This window comes from Berghia stephanieae, chromosome 1 (genome assembly GCF_034508935.2).
Source record: "Berghia stephanieae isolate SIO BIC M18660-M18661 chromosome 1, UCSD_Bste_1.3, whole genome shotgun sequence".
NCBI classification, from domain to species: domain Eukaryota; kingdom Metazoa; phylum Mollusca; class Gastropoda; order Nudibranchia; family Aeolidiidae; genus Berghia; species Berghia stephanieae.
In genome coordinates, this window is record NC_088360.1 from 96,909,392 (window position 1) to 96,922,036 (window position 12,645).

At 33.2% G+C, this 12,645-nt stretch overlaps 1 protein-coding gene across 5 annotated transcripts in view; it reads right to left on the reverse strand.

Moving 5' to 3' along the window:
- The window catches only part of LOC144962473 (EF-hand calcium-binding domain-containing protein 14-like), a 42,277-nt gene that overhangs the window by 24,316 nt on the left and 5,316 nt on the right, over nt 1-12,645 (reverse strand). For 2 of the 5 annotated variants that reach the window (XR_013643484.1, XM_078895458.1), the window contains exons 3-7: nt 3,379-3,524; nt 1,498-1,596; nt 972-1,061; nt 489-554; nt 132-212 (exon numbers count right to left, since the gene is read on the reverse strand). Coding sequence is in view for 3 of the 5 variants with exons in the window: in XM_078895458.1 (XP_078751584.1) it covers nt 132-212; nt 489-554; nt 972-1,061; nt 1,498-1,596; nt 3,379-3,524 (482 nt within the window). In the remaining 2 variants the exon portion in view is untranslated. Of the gene's footprint in view, nt 1-131; nt 213-488; nt 555-971; nt 1,062-1,497; nt 1,597-3,378; nt 3,525-8,883; nt 9,027-10,198; nt 10,650-12,645 lie in introns of those variants that run through there. The other 3 variants (XR_013643483.1, XM_078895457.1, XM_078895459.1) reach the window with 3 other exon arrangements.

The following is a 12,645-nucleotide window of genomic DNA, read 5'->3' on the forward strand; positions in this document are numbered from 1 at the left end:
AACACAAATTATGTGATGGGATAAAACAAAAATCAGTCGGGAGGAAGGATTTACATTATTTTCATCTGTGCTTGATCAATCAATTTTCAGTTATTTCTAGCATTCTTATAATGTAACGCTGTATAACTTACCTCTTGTTGGTCTAGACGACTTGTGACGGATGCCAACCTCTCAATCATTGTTTGATTTAATTGCTTTACTTGCTCTAAAAGCTAAAATAGAGATCAAAAGAAAACAATTTATTACAGAATAGTGGCATTCTTTGTTGCACCTCACTTGTGCCGCTATGTTGTAAAGCAAAATAATATACAGAGCTTATATTAATTTCCAAAAGTAAAATAGAACTATAACGATAATATTCAAATTTAAAATAAAATAAATATTAATAAATGAAAAAGTAAATAAATAAATAGACATTATCCATATTGAGACTTTAAAATATTCTCAATGATGCATCCCGATTAAATGTTTCATAAACTATACTATACCTGTCCATCAAGTCTGGTCATTTCACTTGTGTCTGTGTTGGAACTCTTTGTTGTCTTGAAAGCATTCTAAAACAGAAAATAAAATGTCTGAACATTGTTCGTACACATTCTTTACATTAAATTTTAAATAAGAGGGAGGTGACAAGAGTAAGAAAAAGAGGTGTGAATACCTTTTTTTTAACGTCTATTCATTGATTTTAATACCAGCTTTATTGATTCATCATTTCATTATAATCCTTTCTTCACTGAAAATATTTACAATGAAAACTTTTGACATGTTCTTGATAAAAAATCGTTGTTTGTTTTTGTTTGTTTTTAAGGGTTTTACGGCACTTGCAACACATTAAGGTCATATCAGCACCAGTAAAAAGGAAGAAAATGGGATAGTAATAAGTTCTAGAATTACAATTAAATCACCCAAGAAAAAGTAAGACAAAGGGGAATTGGATCAAATAGGAAGAAATGGTTGTAAACAGTTCCTACCTCTAGAGCAGTTAATCTATTTTCCAGCTCGTCCTGTTTCGTTCTTATTGCAGCTGTTGTATTCACATCATTCTTCATATCTGCAACTATCTGAAATGTGTAAGCAAATAAAAGAATGTAACAGAAATATTATCTTTTTTTTTTAAATTGAGCTTTTTCTAGTCTCCTCGACTTTGGTCTCATTTTCGTTTAATAGAAATGCGTGTTACTTCATGACGATGAGACTATTATTTTCATAAGTATTGTGAAAACCAAATTTTAAAATGTCCAAGCTAAACTGTTAATTTGGTACAACTAGCAGGAAAATATAAATATACTAAAATGACAAATGTTACTTTTGTTACAGAATTGATGTGCAGCATGACAGCTTGGAGGTCATCTGTGTTCCAAATCACTATCTAAAGATCTGTGTTTTATTAAGAATTTTGAATAAAACTTTGTTTCTTTGAGAACCAGTAACTTGAAATGCCTTTCATACTTTCCTTTAAAAACAAAACAAAACAAATAACAAAAATGAATTACACACCGTAGTAAGATCGTCAAACTTCTTTGGCAGGTCAAAAAAGTCCTTTGAAGAAGACACTGCCTTATTAAGCTCCACACTGGTGCTTTCAAAATCTTTCACCTGTAACACAAGATAACATAACAATCTTAGTGAAATGTTCTAAACTAGGGAGAATTAACATATTTCCATACTTGTAACCTTTACACTTTATCACTCTTTTAAAGGATACACTAACTTGAACCTGAATCTGAATGTTACTCAAATTCGACTCAATTCTATTCAGGGGCAGAGAGAGGTGTTGACTGTGACAGTCATTGTTGGTGTTTAGGCTGAAGAATTTTGATAATCTTCATTTGAAGGTTTCTAAATTTGTTGTGTTCACACATGATTCTGGAAGAGCATTCCAGTCTTTGATAGTGTGGAGTGAAAATGAATATTTGAAGATGTTTGAGTTTGTAGATTGGTGTTTTAGTGTTTTTGAGTAGGTTTTTCTTTGAATGAGTGAATTTCGTTGTATGTTTAGTTGTTCAAACGTCATTTTGTTTGAAACTTTGAACATAAGGGTCAGTCGTTGTTCTTTCTGTCTGTCTTGTAAGGGAGTCCATCCAAGTTGTGTTATTGGGTCTGTTACCATGCTATAGGGGTGTAGTCACTGAAGACAAATCTTGCAGTGCGGCATTAGACAGCTTCAATTGCTTTTATATCTGATTGTAAGTGTGGGTCCTAAACTATACAGAAATGGTCTAAGATTGATCTTACGACTGTTATGCAGTCAGTTTCTTTTAAGTTTGCATGGCAATGTCTGATGTTCCTTTTGATGAACCCGTAATTAACTACGCCACTACCACATTATTTCATTCATCTGTGGTGTTTCATTCACCCTGTTTTGTTGATAAAGGAGAAACCTGAAACGTTCATTTGATCTATTTTTGTAATTAAATTGAAGCTTACAATCAATTTCACATTATTATTTATTTCCTCGAGCTTCGAGCAGCAACATTTACATTGTGGAATTTGGGGGCTGATAATACGATACTACAATCATGGCGTTGTTTCTAACTTTGATTTCAGCCCATACTAGTTTACAATCTATTTCTTCATCTAATTTAAGTTCATTTGCACATTGAGCTTGCCATTTGCTGCTATGAAGATACTGCCTCCATATATGTTTCAGTCTTACCTGAATACATTTGTTTGGTATCCTTCTGAAAATATTTCACTATTTCTTTAATCTGTTGTAAGCCATGATTAACATTCAATTATTATATCAGGTTTGATGCAGTCAACTAAAATTGCAAAATTGATGACTTTACTTTGATACATTGAAAATTAATACAAACTACACGAAAATTATTTTTCTTTCTCAAGTGGTCTAGGTTCATGTATATTTTGAGAACTTTAGTCTACTATTTCTGGACATAATTAACACAATGTTAAGCAGGTGCTGATAAACGTCAATAAAAATCAACGTATTTTAATATGCTAAGCTAAATATTGTTCAAGAGCTATGCAAATATGTTGATTACAATTTATCATTTGACCTATAATTTAAAGGGGATCTGGTAGCTTGATTGGTAAAGCACTTAACTCCTCACCAAATAGACCTGGTCTAAATCTGTGGAGACTTGTTTTCTATCCAACCACATTTCCATCCATCAGTGATTGGATAGCTGGGTCTAAGTTAGATATGGTGAAAAGTGCTATGCATTGGACCAGTATTCAAAATGTAGCTAGCATTTATTACTGCTACAGAATCCAGACGACCAGAGAGGATATAAGATTTAATTCAAAAGGGCTGATGTCTCTAAAGGGGCTCCCTCTATGATTTAAAACCTTTCCAGCAGTGACGGTCCATCCTCACTAGCATCACAAACCAGCACAACAGTAATATATCAGCCTTACCTTAGTTTTCAATTCCTCAATCGAGGCAGCTAAATCCTTTATTCCTCCTGATCCTGTCCGTAGTTCTGTCAAAGACTTATTCAAAGACACCAACTGGGTTTGAAACTTGGTCATGCTGTCTGGGGTAAAAATCTCTGACCGTTCCACTGGGAAAAAAAAGAGCAATTTAATTATTGTTGTTGCAGGACAAAACTTCATAAAATTTGTTTGAGTTAAAACATGCCCATTTAGGTAGTGCATTTCCAATCTCACAATGCTCAATGAATGATTCATTTATTCGGCTAGCAGGCCGGAAGGAACCAGATTTCCAATTCCTTCCATACAAATCAACTGTCAGGAGCCCAGTTTTTAAAAATTAGGGAGCAGGCACCGATGCTAGATAGAAATATGAAAAAGTGTGAATGTGACAGTTTCTTTTAAGATTTGTATCTTCAACGAGTACCTGTTTCCAAATTTTTCACTTTCATTCATCCTTTCAACAAACAAAAAAAAGCAATTCAGAGCATTTTGTTGCGAGAAAATAAACACACAACTCGCCCAATGATACATAACAGTCAGTATGCTGATGGCTAGGTACAGTGCAAAGAGATGATAGTGGGCCAATAATCTAATTGAATTCTGAGATGACAGACATATTTTTTTCTTAATCCGTACTTACTTGAAGTATTCTAATTTCTATACAATAGATTTAGCTGAGAATATAGTTCTTTGTGATAAAACACTGAAATGACTAGGTAAATAATTGTATAAAAAAACGGTTTTTATTGACTTTTTAAGAAGATAAATCTACACCTGCACAATCTGGTGTTCAGCAATTACACAAGTAGAAAAAATAATTATTTACAAGATATGCACAATTGTCAATAAACCATCAACTGTGGTGACTCTCCATAATTCAGGGTACTATTGAACATCTACACTCTGTGTAAACCCCTCATATTCATGAATGATACAAATGTCACCAAAATAAACCACATGATTGATGAGCAATCCTTTGAATTATCAGCGCTCTATTTCTGGAATTCCCTTCCATTCCCAGCTGAGATGTTCAAAGCCCTTGGATTGAATTGTCACCTTTTCTAATTATAAGTTATAAATATTATATTAATTGCATCCAGAATGTGGTCTGTTGTTTTACATATAATTATATGGTCTTATACATTGCCAAATGTGACTTTAAAAGTAACACAGACTTCATGCGCACCGCAGAGGATCATGATTCGTGGAGACAGTTGACCGGCAACGTGCTCGAGAGTGCAAGCCACGATGGATGATGATACATTGTAAACCATTAATGTGGACCACTTAGAGACTGTTATAAACTGGGTAAAGCCTTATAAATGCCAAATATTATCATCAGTATTATCATTATTATTACTATTATTATTATAAGTAGTAGTAATAGTAGTAGTAGTATTAGTAGTAGCAGTAGTAGTAGTAGTAGTAGTAGTAGTAGTAGTAGTAGTAGTACTAGTAGTAGTAGTAGTAGTAGTAGTAGTAGTATAGTAGTAGTAGTAGTAGTAGTAGTAGTAGTAGTAGTAGTAGTAGTAGTAGTAGTAGTAGTAGTAGTATAGTAGTAGTAGTAGTAGTAGTAGTAGTAGTAGTAGTATAGTAGTAGTAGTAGTAGTAGTAGTATAGTAGTAGTAGTAGTAGTAGTTAGTAGTAGTAGTAGTAGTATAGTAGTATAGGTAGTAGTAGTAGTAGTAGTAGTATAGTAGTAGAGTAGTATAGTAAGTAGTTAGTAGTAGTAGTAGTAGTATAGTAGTAGTAGTAGTAGTAATAGTAGTAGTAGTAGTAGTAGTAGTATAGTAGTAGTTAGTATAGTAGTATAGTAGTAGTAGTAGTAGTAGTAGTAGTAGTAGTAGTAGTAGTAGTAGTAGTAGTAGTAGTAGTATAGTAGTAGTAGTATAGTAGTAAGTAGTAGTAGTAGTAGTAGTAGTAGTAGTAGTAGTAGTATAGTAGTAGTAGTAGTAGTTAGTAGTAGTAGTAGTAGTAGTAGTAGTAGTTAGTAGTAGTAGTAGTAGTAGTAGTAGTAGTAGTAGTAGTAGTAGTAGTAGTAGTAGTAGTAGTAGTAGTAGTAGTAAGTAGTAGTAGTAGTAGTAGTAGTAGTAGTAGTAGTAGTAGTAGTAGTAGTAGTAGTAGTAGTAGTATAGTAGTAGTAAGTAGTAGTAGTAGTAGTAGTAGTAGTAGTAGTAGTAGTAGTTAGTAGTAGTAGTAGTAGTAGTAGTAGTAGTAGTAGTAGTATAGTAGTAGTAGTAGTTAGTAGTAGTAGTAGTAGTAGTAGTAGTAGTAGTAGTAGTAGTAGTAGTAGTAGTAGTAGTAGTAGTAGTAGTAGTAGTAGTAGTAGTAGTAGTCGTTTGTTTTTGTTTTTAAGGGTTTTACGGCACTTGCAACACATTTAGGTTATATCAGCGCCAGTAAAATGGAAGAAAATGGGATAGTAAAAAGTTCTAGAATTACAAATAGAGCACCCCAGAAAAAATAAGACATAGGGGAACTGGGAACAAATAGGGATCAGATGTAGATTCCAAGAGCACACTATCAAAGTACTTAGTTTGAGACCACCTCAAAGTCTCATCCGGACACAAGCACAGAATCCAACAAAGAGGAATACACTCAAATGCTTACATTATACATTCAAAATAACAAATAAAATAATACATAACAGAGAGATGATTTACAAGGAAAAAAATATCATCTCCCAAAACAATAACTATGCATTTGACTGTTTCCCTCCCAGCTAGGACTCTGGCCAGGGCCAGGACAAAACCAAGTAGTCTCATTCCAAGACAAAGACAGAAAGCATGTTGGAAAACAGATATAAGGGGATAGAAGACACAGTATTACCCCCTACCAACTATCTGAGTCGTAGTAGTAGTCGAAGTAGTAGTAGTCGTAGTAGTAGTAGTAGTAGTAGTAGTAGTAGTAGTAGTAGTAGTAGTAGTAGTAGTAGTAGTAGTAGTAGTAGTAGTAGTAGTAGTAGTAGTAGTAGTAGTAGTAGTAGTAGTAGTAGTAGTAGTAGTAGTAGTAGTAGTAGTAGTAGTAGTAGTAGTAGTAGTAGTAGTAGTAGTAGTAGTAGTAGTAGTAGTAGTAGTTATAGTAGTAGTAGCAGTAGTAGTAGTCGTAGTAGTTGTGGTAGTGGTCGAAGTAGTAGCCGTAGTATTAGTCGAAGTAGTAGTAGTTGTAGTAGTAGTTGTAGTAGTAGTTGTAGTAGTAGTAATAGTAGTAGTAGTAGCAGTAGTAGTAGTAGTAGTCGTAGTAGTCGTAGTAGTAGTAGTAGTAGTAGTAGTAGTAGTAGTAGTAGTAGTAGAAGTAGTAGTAGTAGTAGTAGTAGTAGTAGTAGTAGTAGTAGTAGTAGTAGTAGTAGTATCTCCAATATTTTCAAAGTATTGCATTACAAAAACTAGGTTAATAATAACTTTGAGATCTATGAGTTTTTTAACACAGCTTACCTTACTTTAACTATTTTATAAACCAAATCATTGTGTTCAGTATCAACAACACAACCAATAATATCCTCAGAGAAAATTGAATCAATTTGACAATATTCCAATACCTCATTTTATTCCCATAAAATAACAATGATTGACTTTTTCACTTTAAAGACCGAATATTATCGAGCTAATATGCCCCATCCATGGGACTTTAGATGCCACACAATCATCTACGCTGCGTCTGATCGACATTCTTGTAATTGTTACAAAATACCCACCATATTGACAATAATTCTAATGACTGGTTGTAAAGTTTATAAGTATTTGACTGGTATAGCACCAGCATATCTCACAGATCACGTGGTCATGTGTAAATTTGAAAATTACACTTTAAGATCATGTAATGACCAAACGAAAATTTCGGAAAAAAGATCAAGAACAAAATTTGGTGATAGATCGTTTGCTTGTTTCGGCCCCAAGATTTGGAATGAACTACCACATGGTCTGAGGGAGTGTAAGTCTTTACCTTCCTTTAAAAAGAATCTCAAGACACATCTTTACTGTATTTGTTTTTATTGACTCTATGAATCCTTGATTTGGCTATGAATTTTTATTTATTTAGTTTTTTTTTTCACTTAAAATTGATAATTTATATTGTAAAGTGCACAGAGCTTGTGTTTTACACGAGAATGAGCCCTGTATAAATGTGTATTATTATTATTATTATTATTATTATTATTAAGCCAGTAATATAGTAGGCCTTGATCTTAACTTCACCCATCCCATCCCTTGTTTTCGTGGTGATGTAAAAAATGATTCACCTGTCACAATCTTCCCCTTCTTTCCGTCCATCCAACTAGGAACTAGAGTTTTATACAGTCCCTATTCTCCGTCCATCCAACTAGGAACTAGAGTTTTATACAGTCCCTATTCTCCGTCCATCCAACTAGGAACTAGAGTTTTATACAGTCCCAATTCTCCGTCCATCCAACTAGGAACTAGAGTTTTATACAGTCCCTATATATTATAAGCAAAATAAGATTTTGTTGGGGTTTTGTTTTTTGTTCGAATTGACTGTAATTTAATCATTCTTAAGGCTCATTAAAGGAAACTGCATCCTACTTTTTATTTTTTCAAAATCAAAGTTTAGTAAACAGTTTTCTCAAATATTGAGAATGTCCTATCCTATACAGGGATGGCACCATGATCAGGCCAACCAATTTTCATTGCTCATATCTGCATATCATTATCATGTTGTTACCAACATAAGTGCCTGCTCCACTCGCTTTTCTGAATTAAAAATTCACCCCATATACCGGAGCATACTCAATGTCTCAATCATTTCTATGTTATATGTTTGTGTTGAGAATATTGGCTATTAAGCTTAACTGCTGGTCAAATAATTCGCGATGGTTGTGTGCGAGCGAATCGGCGGTCTCCAGAAGTGGGTGAGAGAGGGCTCTAGAAATGACTTGGGTTTGATACGAATATTTTTGTGTTCGTGGATAGCTCACACGGTAGAGCCACGCTCTCACCTGCCAGGCGGAGTTGTCGTACCAATAAGGTCGCAGGTTCAAACCCCACCACCGCCGCGAAAATTTTTTATTCTCTATTGTCTTCTGGCACTTTTCTACTCACTTCATATCTTGTTCATATCATTATCAGTGATATTATGAAACAACTTGGGGTTTTTTTTTCGTTGTTTGTTGCTTTTTTGTTTTTTTAAACTGAAAAATCCACTCAGAATTTTAAAAATGTCTTGTATCTTAAACTGAATTTGTTAACGCACTTAATCTCAGGGGTTGAATGGTATCGTGTTAAAAATCTCTCTAGTTATAATTTACATTTTGAAGAAAATTTAAAATATTATTTTAGTGATGACCTACATCCCATTCCTTTTACCTATAACAAAATCCACTCCCTTATCCCCCCCCCCCACCTCACACACACACACACACACACACGCACACACACATACACACTCCCACACCCCCACACATACACACACACACACTTAAACTCAAATAAAATTGAGAAAAAAGAAAAAACCACACAAACAAACAACAACTACCTTTAGTAATTCGATCACTTAAGGAGGTAAGATCTTGTCTGATGTGCCATTGAATCCATATCAAGCCAATACATATTGATATACACGTTACACTCACAATGAAGTAAATCACTTTGGCTACAAGGCTATCACAGAAACATGATCTAAACAAAAAGATGATGATATGAAATTTTCCTTATGATTTTTGTCAACCAGTCAAAAAAATGCCAAATTTAGTTTGTCATAAACGCATAAAAGAGTATGGCCTACTAAATATAAAATATGTAGATATAAGACTTAACAGACAAAAATCATCTTAACTATGAGCAGAAAATGTTACGATCAGATCGAATGTTTTAAAGATAAATCAAAGAACAATCCTAATATTTATTAAACATATGTAACCATTTAAGTCGGATAAATTTAATGTCAAATTTTATTAGAAAAAGGAAATTAAATTCTATGTATGACACCAGTTAATTAAGAGTTTAAGAAACTGTAATTCTAGAAACGTTTTTTCATGGTTTAGATTAATTTATTTCTTATTTTTTCTCAGTTTGTGTTGGGATATTATAAGCAATTTTATTAAATTTTAAAAAATAATAAATTAATTTATTATTATCATCATCATTATTACTGTTATTATTATTATTATCATTATTATTATTATTATTATTATTATTATTATTATTATTATTATTATTATTATTATTATTATTATTATATTATTAATTTTATTATTATCATCATTATATATTATTATATTATCATATATTATTATTATTATTATTATTATTATTATTAATTATATAATAATAATAATAATAATAATAATAATAATAATATAATAATAATAATAATAATAATAATAATAATAATAATAATAATGATGATGATGATGATGATGATGATGATGATAATGATATAATAATAAATAATAATAATAATAATAATAATAATAAGAAGAAGAAGAAGAAGAAGAAGAAGAAGAAGAAGAAGAAGAAGAAGAAGAAGAAGAAGAAGAAGAAGAAGAAGAAGAAGAAGAAGAAGAAAAAGAAGAAGAAGAAGAAGAACAATGATGATGATGGTGGTGGTGATATGAACATAAATATTAATAATAACAATAATAATAATAATAATAATAATAATAATAATAATAATAATAATAATAATAATAATAATAATAATAATAATAATAATAATAAATAATAATAATAAATATTAATAATAACAATAATAATAATAATAATAATAATAATAATAATAATAATAATAATAATAATAATAATAATAATAATAATAATAATAATAATAATTTCAGATTTATCATGATTACTTCCTGCGAGCAGGGTTTCTCGCTGCCACAGAAAATTCTTCAATATCCGACGATCCCGACTGATAATCCAACAACTCATGACTACTATTCTTTCGCCCCCTTGGCAATTTCATATTATCCACTAAAGCGTCTAACTGTCTTCTCTTTTTCTTCCTCTTGTACTGATTAACCTCAGCTTCGGAAACTGAAATCATGGTGTTTTCAACAATCGCAAATCACAACAATCCAGGTACGTTTAGATTTACGCTAGCCTTAGATTTAATGGCTAATTTCGACAGAATAAAACTTAAATTCCGTTTTAAATGAAGTGAAACTGATACAAGAAGCAATAGAATAAGATTTAACTTGACATTCAACGAGAGACATCATTCTCCCATTATCTCTATCCTATCAGTCAGTGTTATCAAAATCAACAGCAGACAAGTGACACTGATAATGCTGAACCGGAAGTAGAATACTTGAAATCGTCATAGACGCCAAAGTTTAATAAAAAGATGGACACAAAACTTTCGTTTCCACTGTCGTGCACAAACAAACAAACACACACACACACACACACACACACACACACACACACACACACACATAACCGAGAGAGAGAGAGAGAGAGAGAGAGAGAGAGATTGGCGAACTCTCTCTCTCTCTCTCTCTCTCTCTCTCTCTCTCTCTCTCTCTCTCTCCACTCTCCTCTACTACCTCTCTCCTCTCTCTCTCTCTCTCTCTCTTCTCCCCCCTCCACAGACTAGCTCTCTCTCTCTCTCTCTCTCACAGACTCTCTCTCTCTCTCTCTCTCTCTCTCTCTCTCCACAGACTATCTCTCTCCACAGACTCTCTCTCTCTCTCTCCACAGACTCTCTCTCTCTCTCTCCACAGACTCTCTCTCTCTCTCTCTCTCTCCACAGACTCTCTCTTTCTCTCTCTCCAGACTCTCTCTCTCTCCACAGACTCTCTCTCTCTCTCTCCACAGACTCTCTCTCTCGCTCTCTCTCTCCACAGGCTCTCTCTCTCTCTCTCTCTCTCTCTCTCTCCACAGACTCTCTCTCTCTCTCTCTCTCTCTCTCCACAGACTCTCTCTCTCCACAGACTCTCTCTCTCCACAGACTCTCTCTCTCGCGCGCGTGTGTGTGTGTGTGTGTGTGTGTGTGTGTGTGCGTAAGTGTGTATGTGTGTGTGTGTGTGTGTGTGTGTGATTCGCAGCGAGTAAATGACGTGAAAATAAAGCAAGCCGGGCCACACTGTAACTAGAGACATAAAATGTCATTTACAACAGTGCACCATTTTCTAAGAATCAGCTCTATTATAATTTTTACATTATGCACAAATAACTTCACAAGCTATGAACCTCATGTTATTTGAATATTTATCGAGTTGGTAGTAATAGTAAGAATATCAATTACTGTAATTTATTTATAAAAGTTTATTCAAAATTTCTGAATGTGTCTCAGCCGACGTGCATTTATTTGTACACGTCGGTCTCAGCTAAAAATAGAATTAATATTGATCTCAAATACTAATACATGATTGAAATGCTTTCATTTCTCTTCATTTCTATGGGAAATCATTTGGCTAAACATCGCATGGATTGTAAAGGGACCTGATATCTAGAGTAGGTAGGGGTTTACCGAGGCAATTTACCGTGCCGTAAACATTTGCCCAGGTAAATAAGGCATGCATTAAATAATGTCATTGTCTAAATTTTATTATATCATTGTTCATAACCATTTGAATAATTTATTTTATAATAAAGATAGTGTAATAAGTCACAATATTTCTGACCCTTGCTGAACGCATATTCAAGATCATGGACATCTGGTCCCTCAGGCTATACACATTTGCAGAGGGACTTATATATACATATTTTAAAAAAGGTTAGAAGTTCAGAATTTTTATACAAGCCATCCCACTAAAATACAGTGAATCGCAATTGAATTCAGCAGAATTGTCAGCTAATCAAAGTTACTCATTTCTTTTTGATAACCCAAATCCCTAAACCTTTTCACTAGCCTATATATTACTCTACGTCTATAAGCTTTACCATTTGATTTGTTTTTCTCTTCAGTCCTCACAAAGAGCAGTCTATTCCTCAATAAACATGAAAGGAAATTTCAAGAGGGAATTGAATGAGAACAAAAGTCCAGTTTAAAAATCGCTTGGTGAATTTAAATTAATACCATTGACACGTGACCTCCAAATAGAAATTCAAAGCAAAAAGATAACAAAGAAGGAAACAGTGGATTGTGGATTTCTATGATCAAACGACCATACAAAACAAAAGTAGAATCCATGCTCATCTCTTGTAGATTGAGCTCTGGAGGCATTTATTTACGATGTGATTGAATTGAATTGAATTAATGTAGATGGTTCAGGCAAAGTATTCATTTTGCCAATTCATCTTTCAAGGGTTTAGTCTGTGTGGTAGCACTGTGGATCATAGATTGGCAATCTTC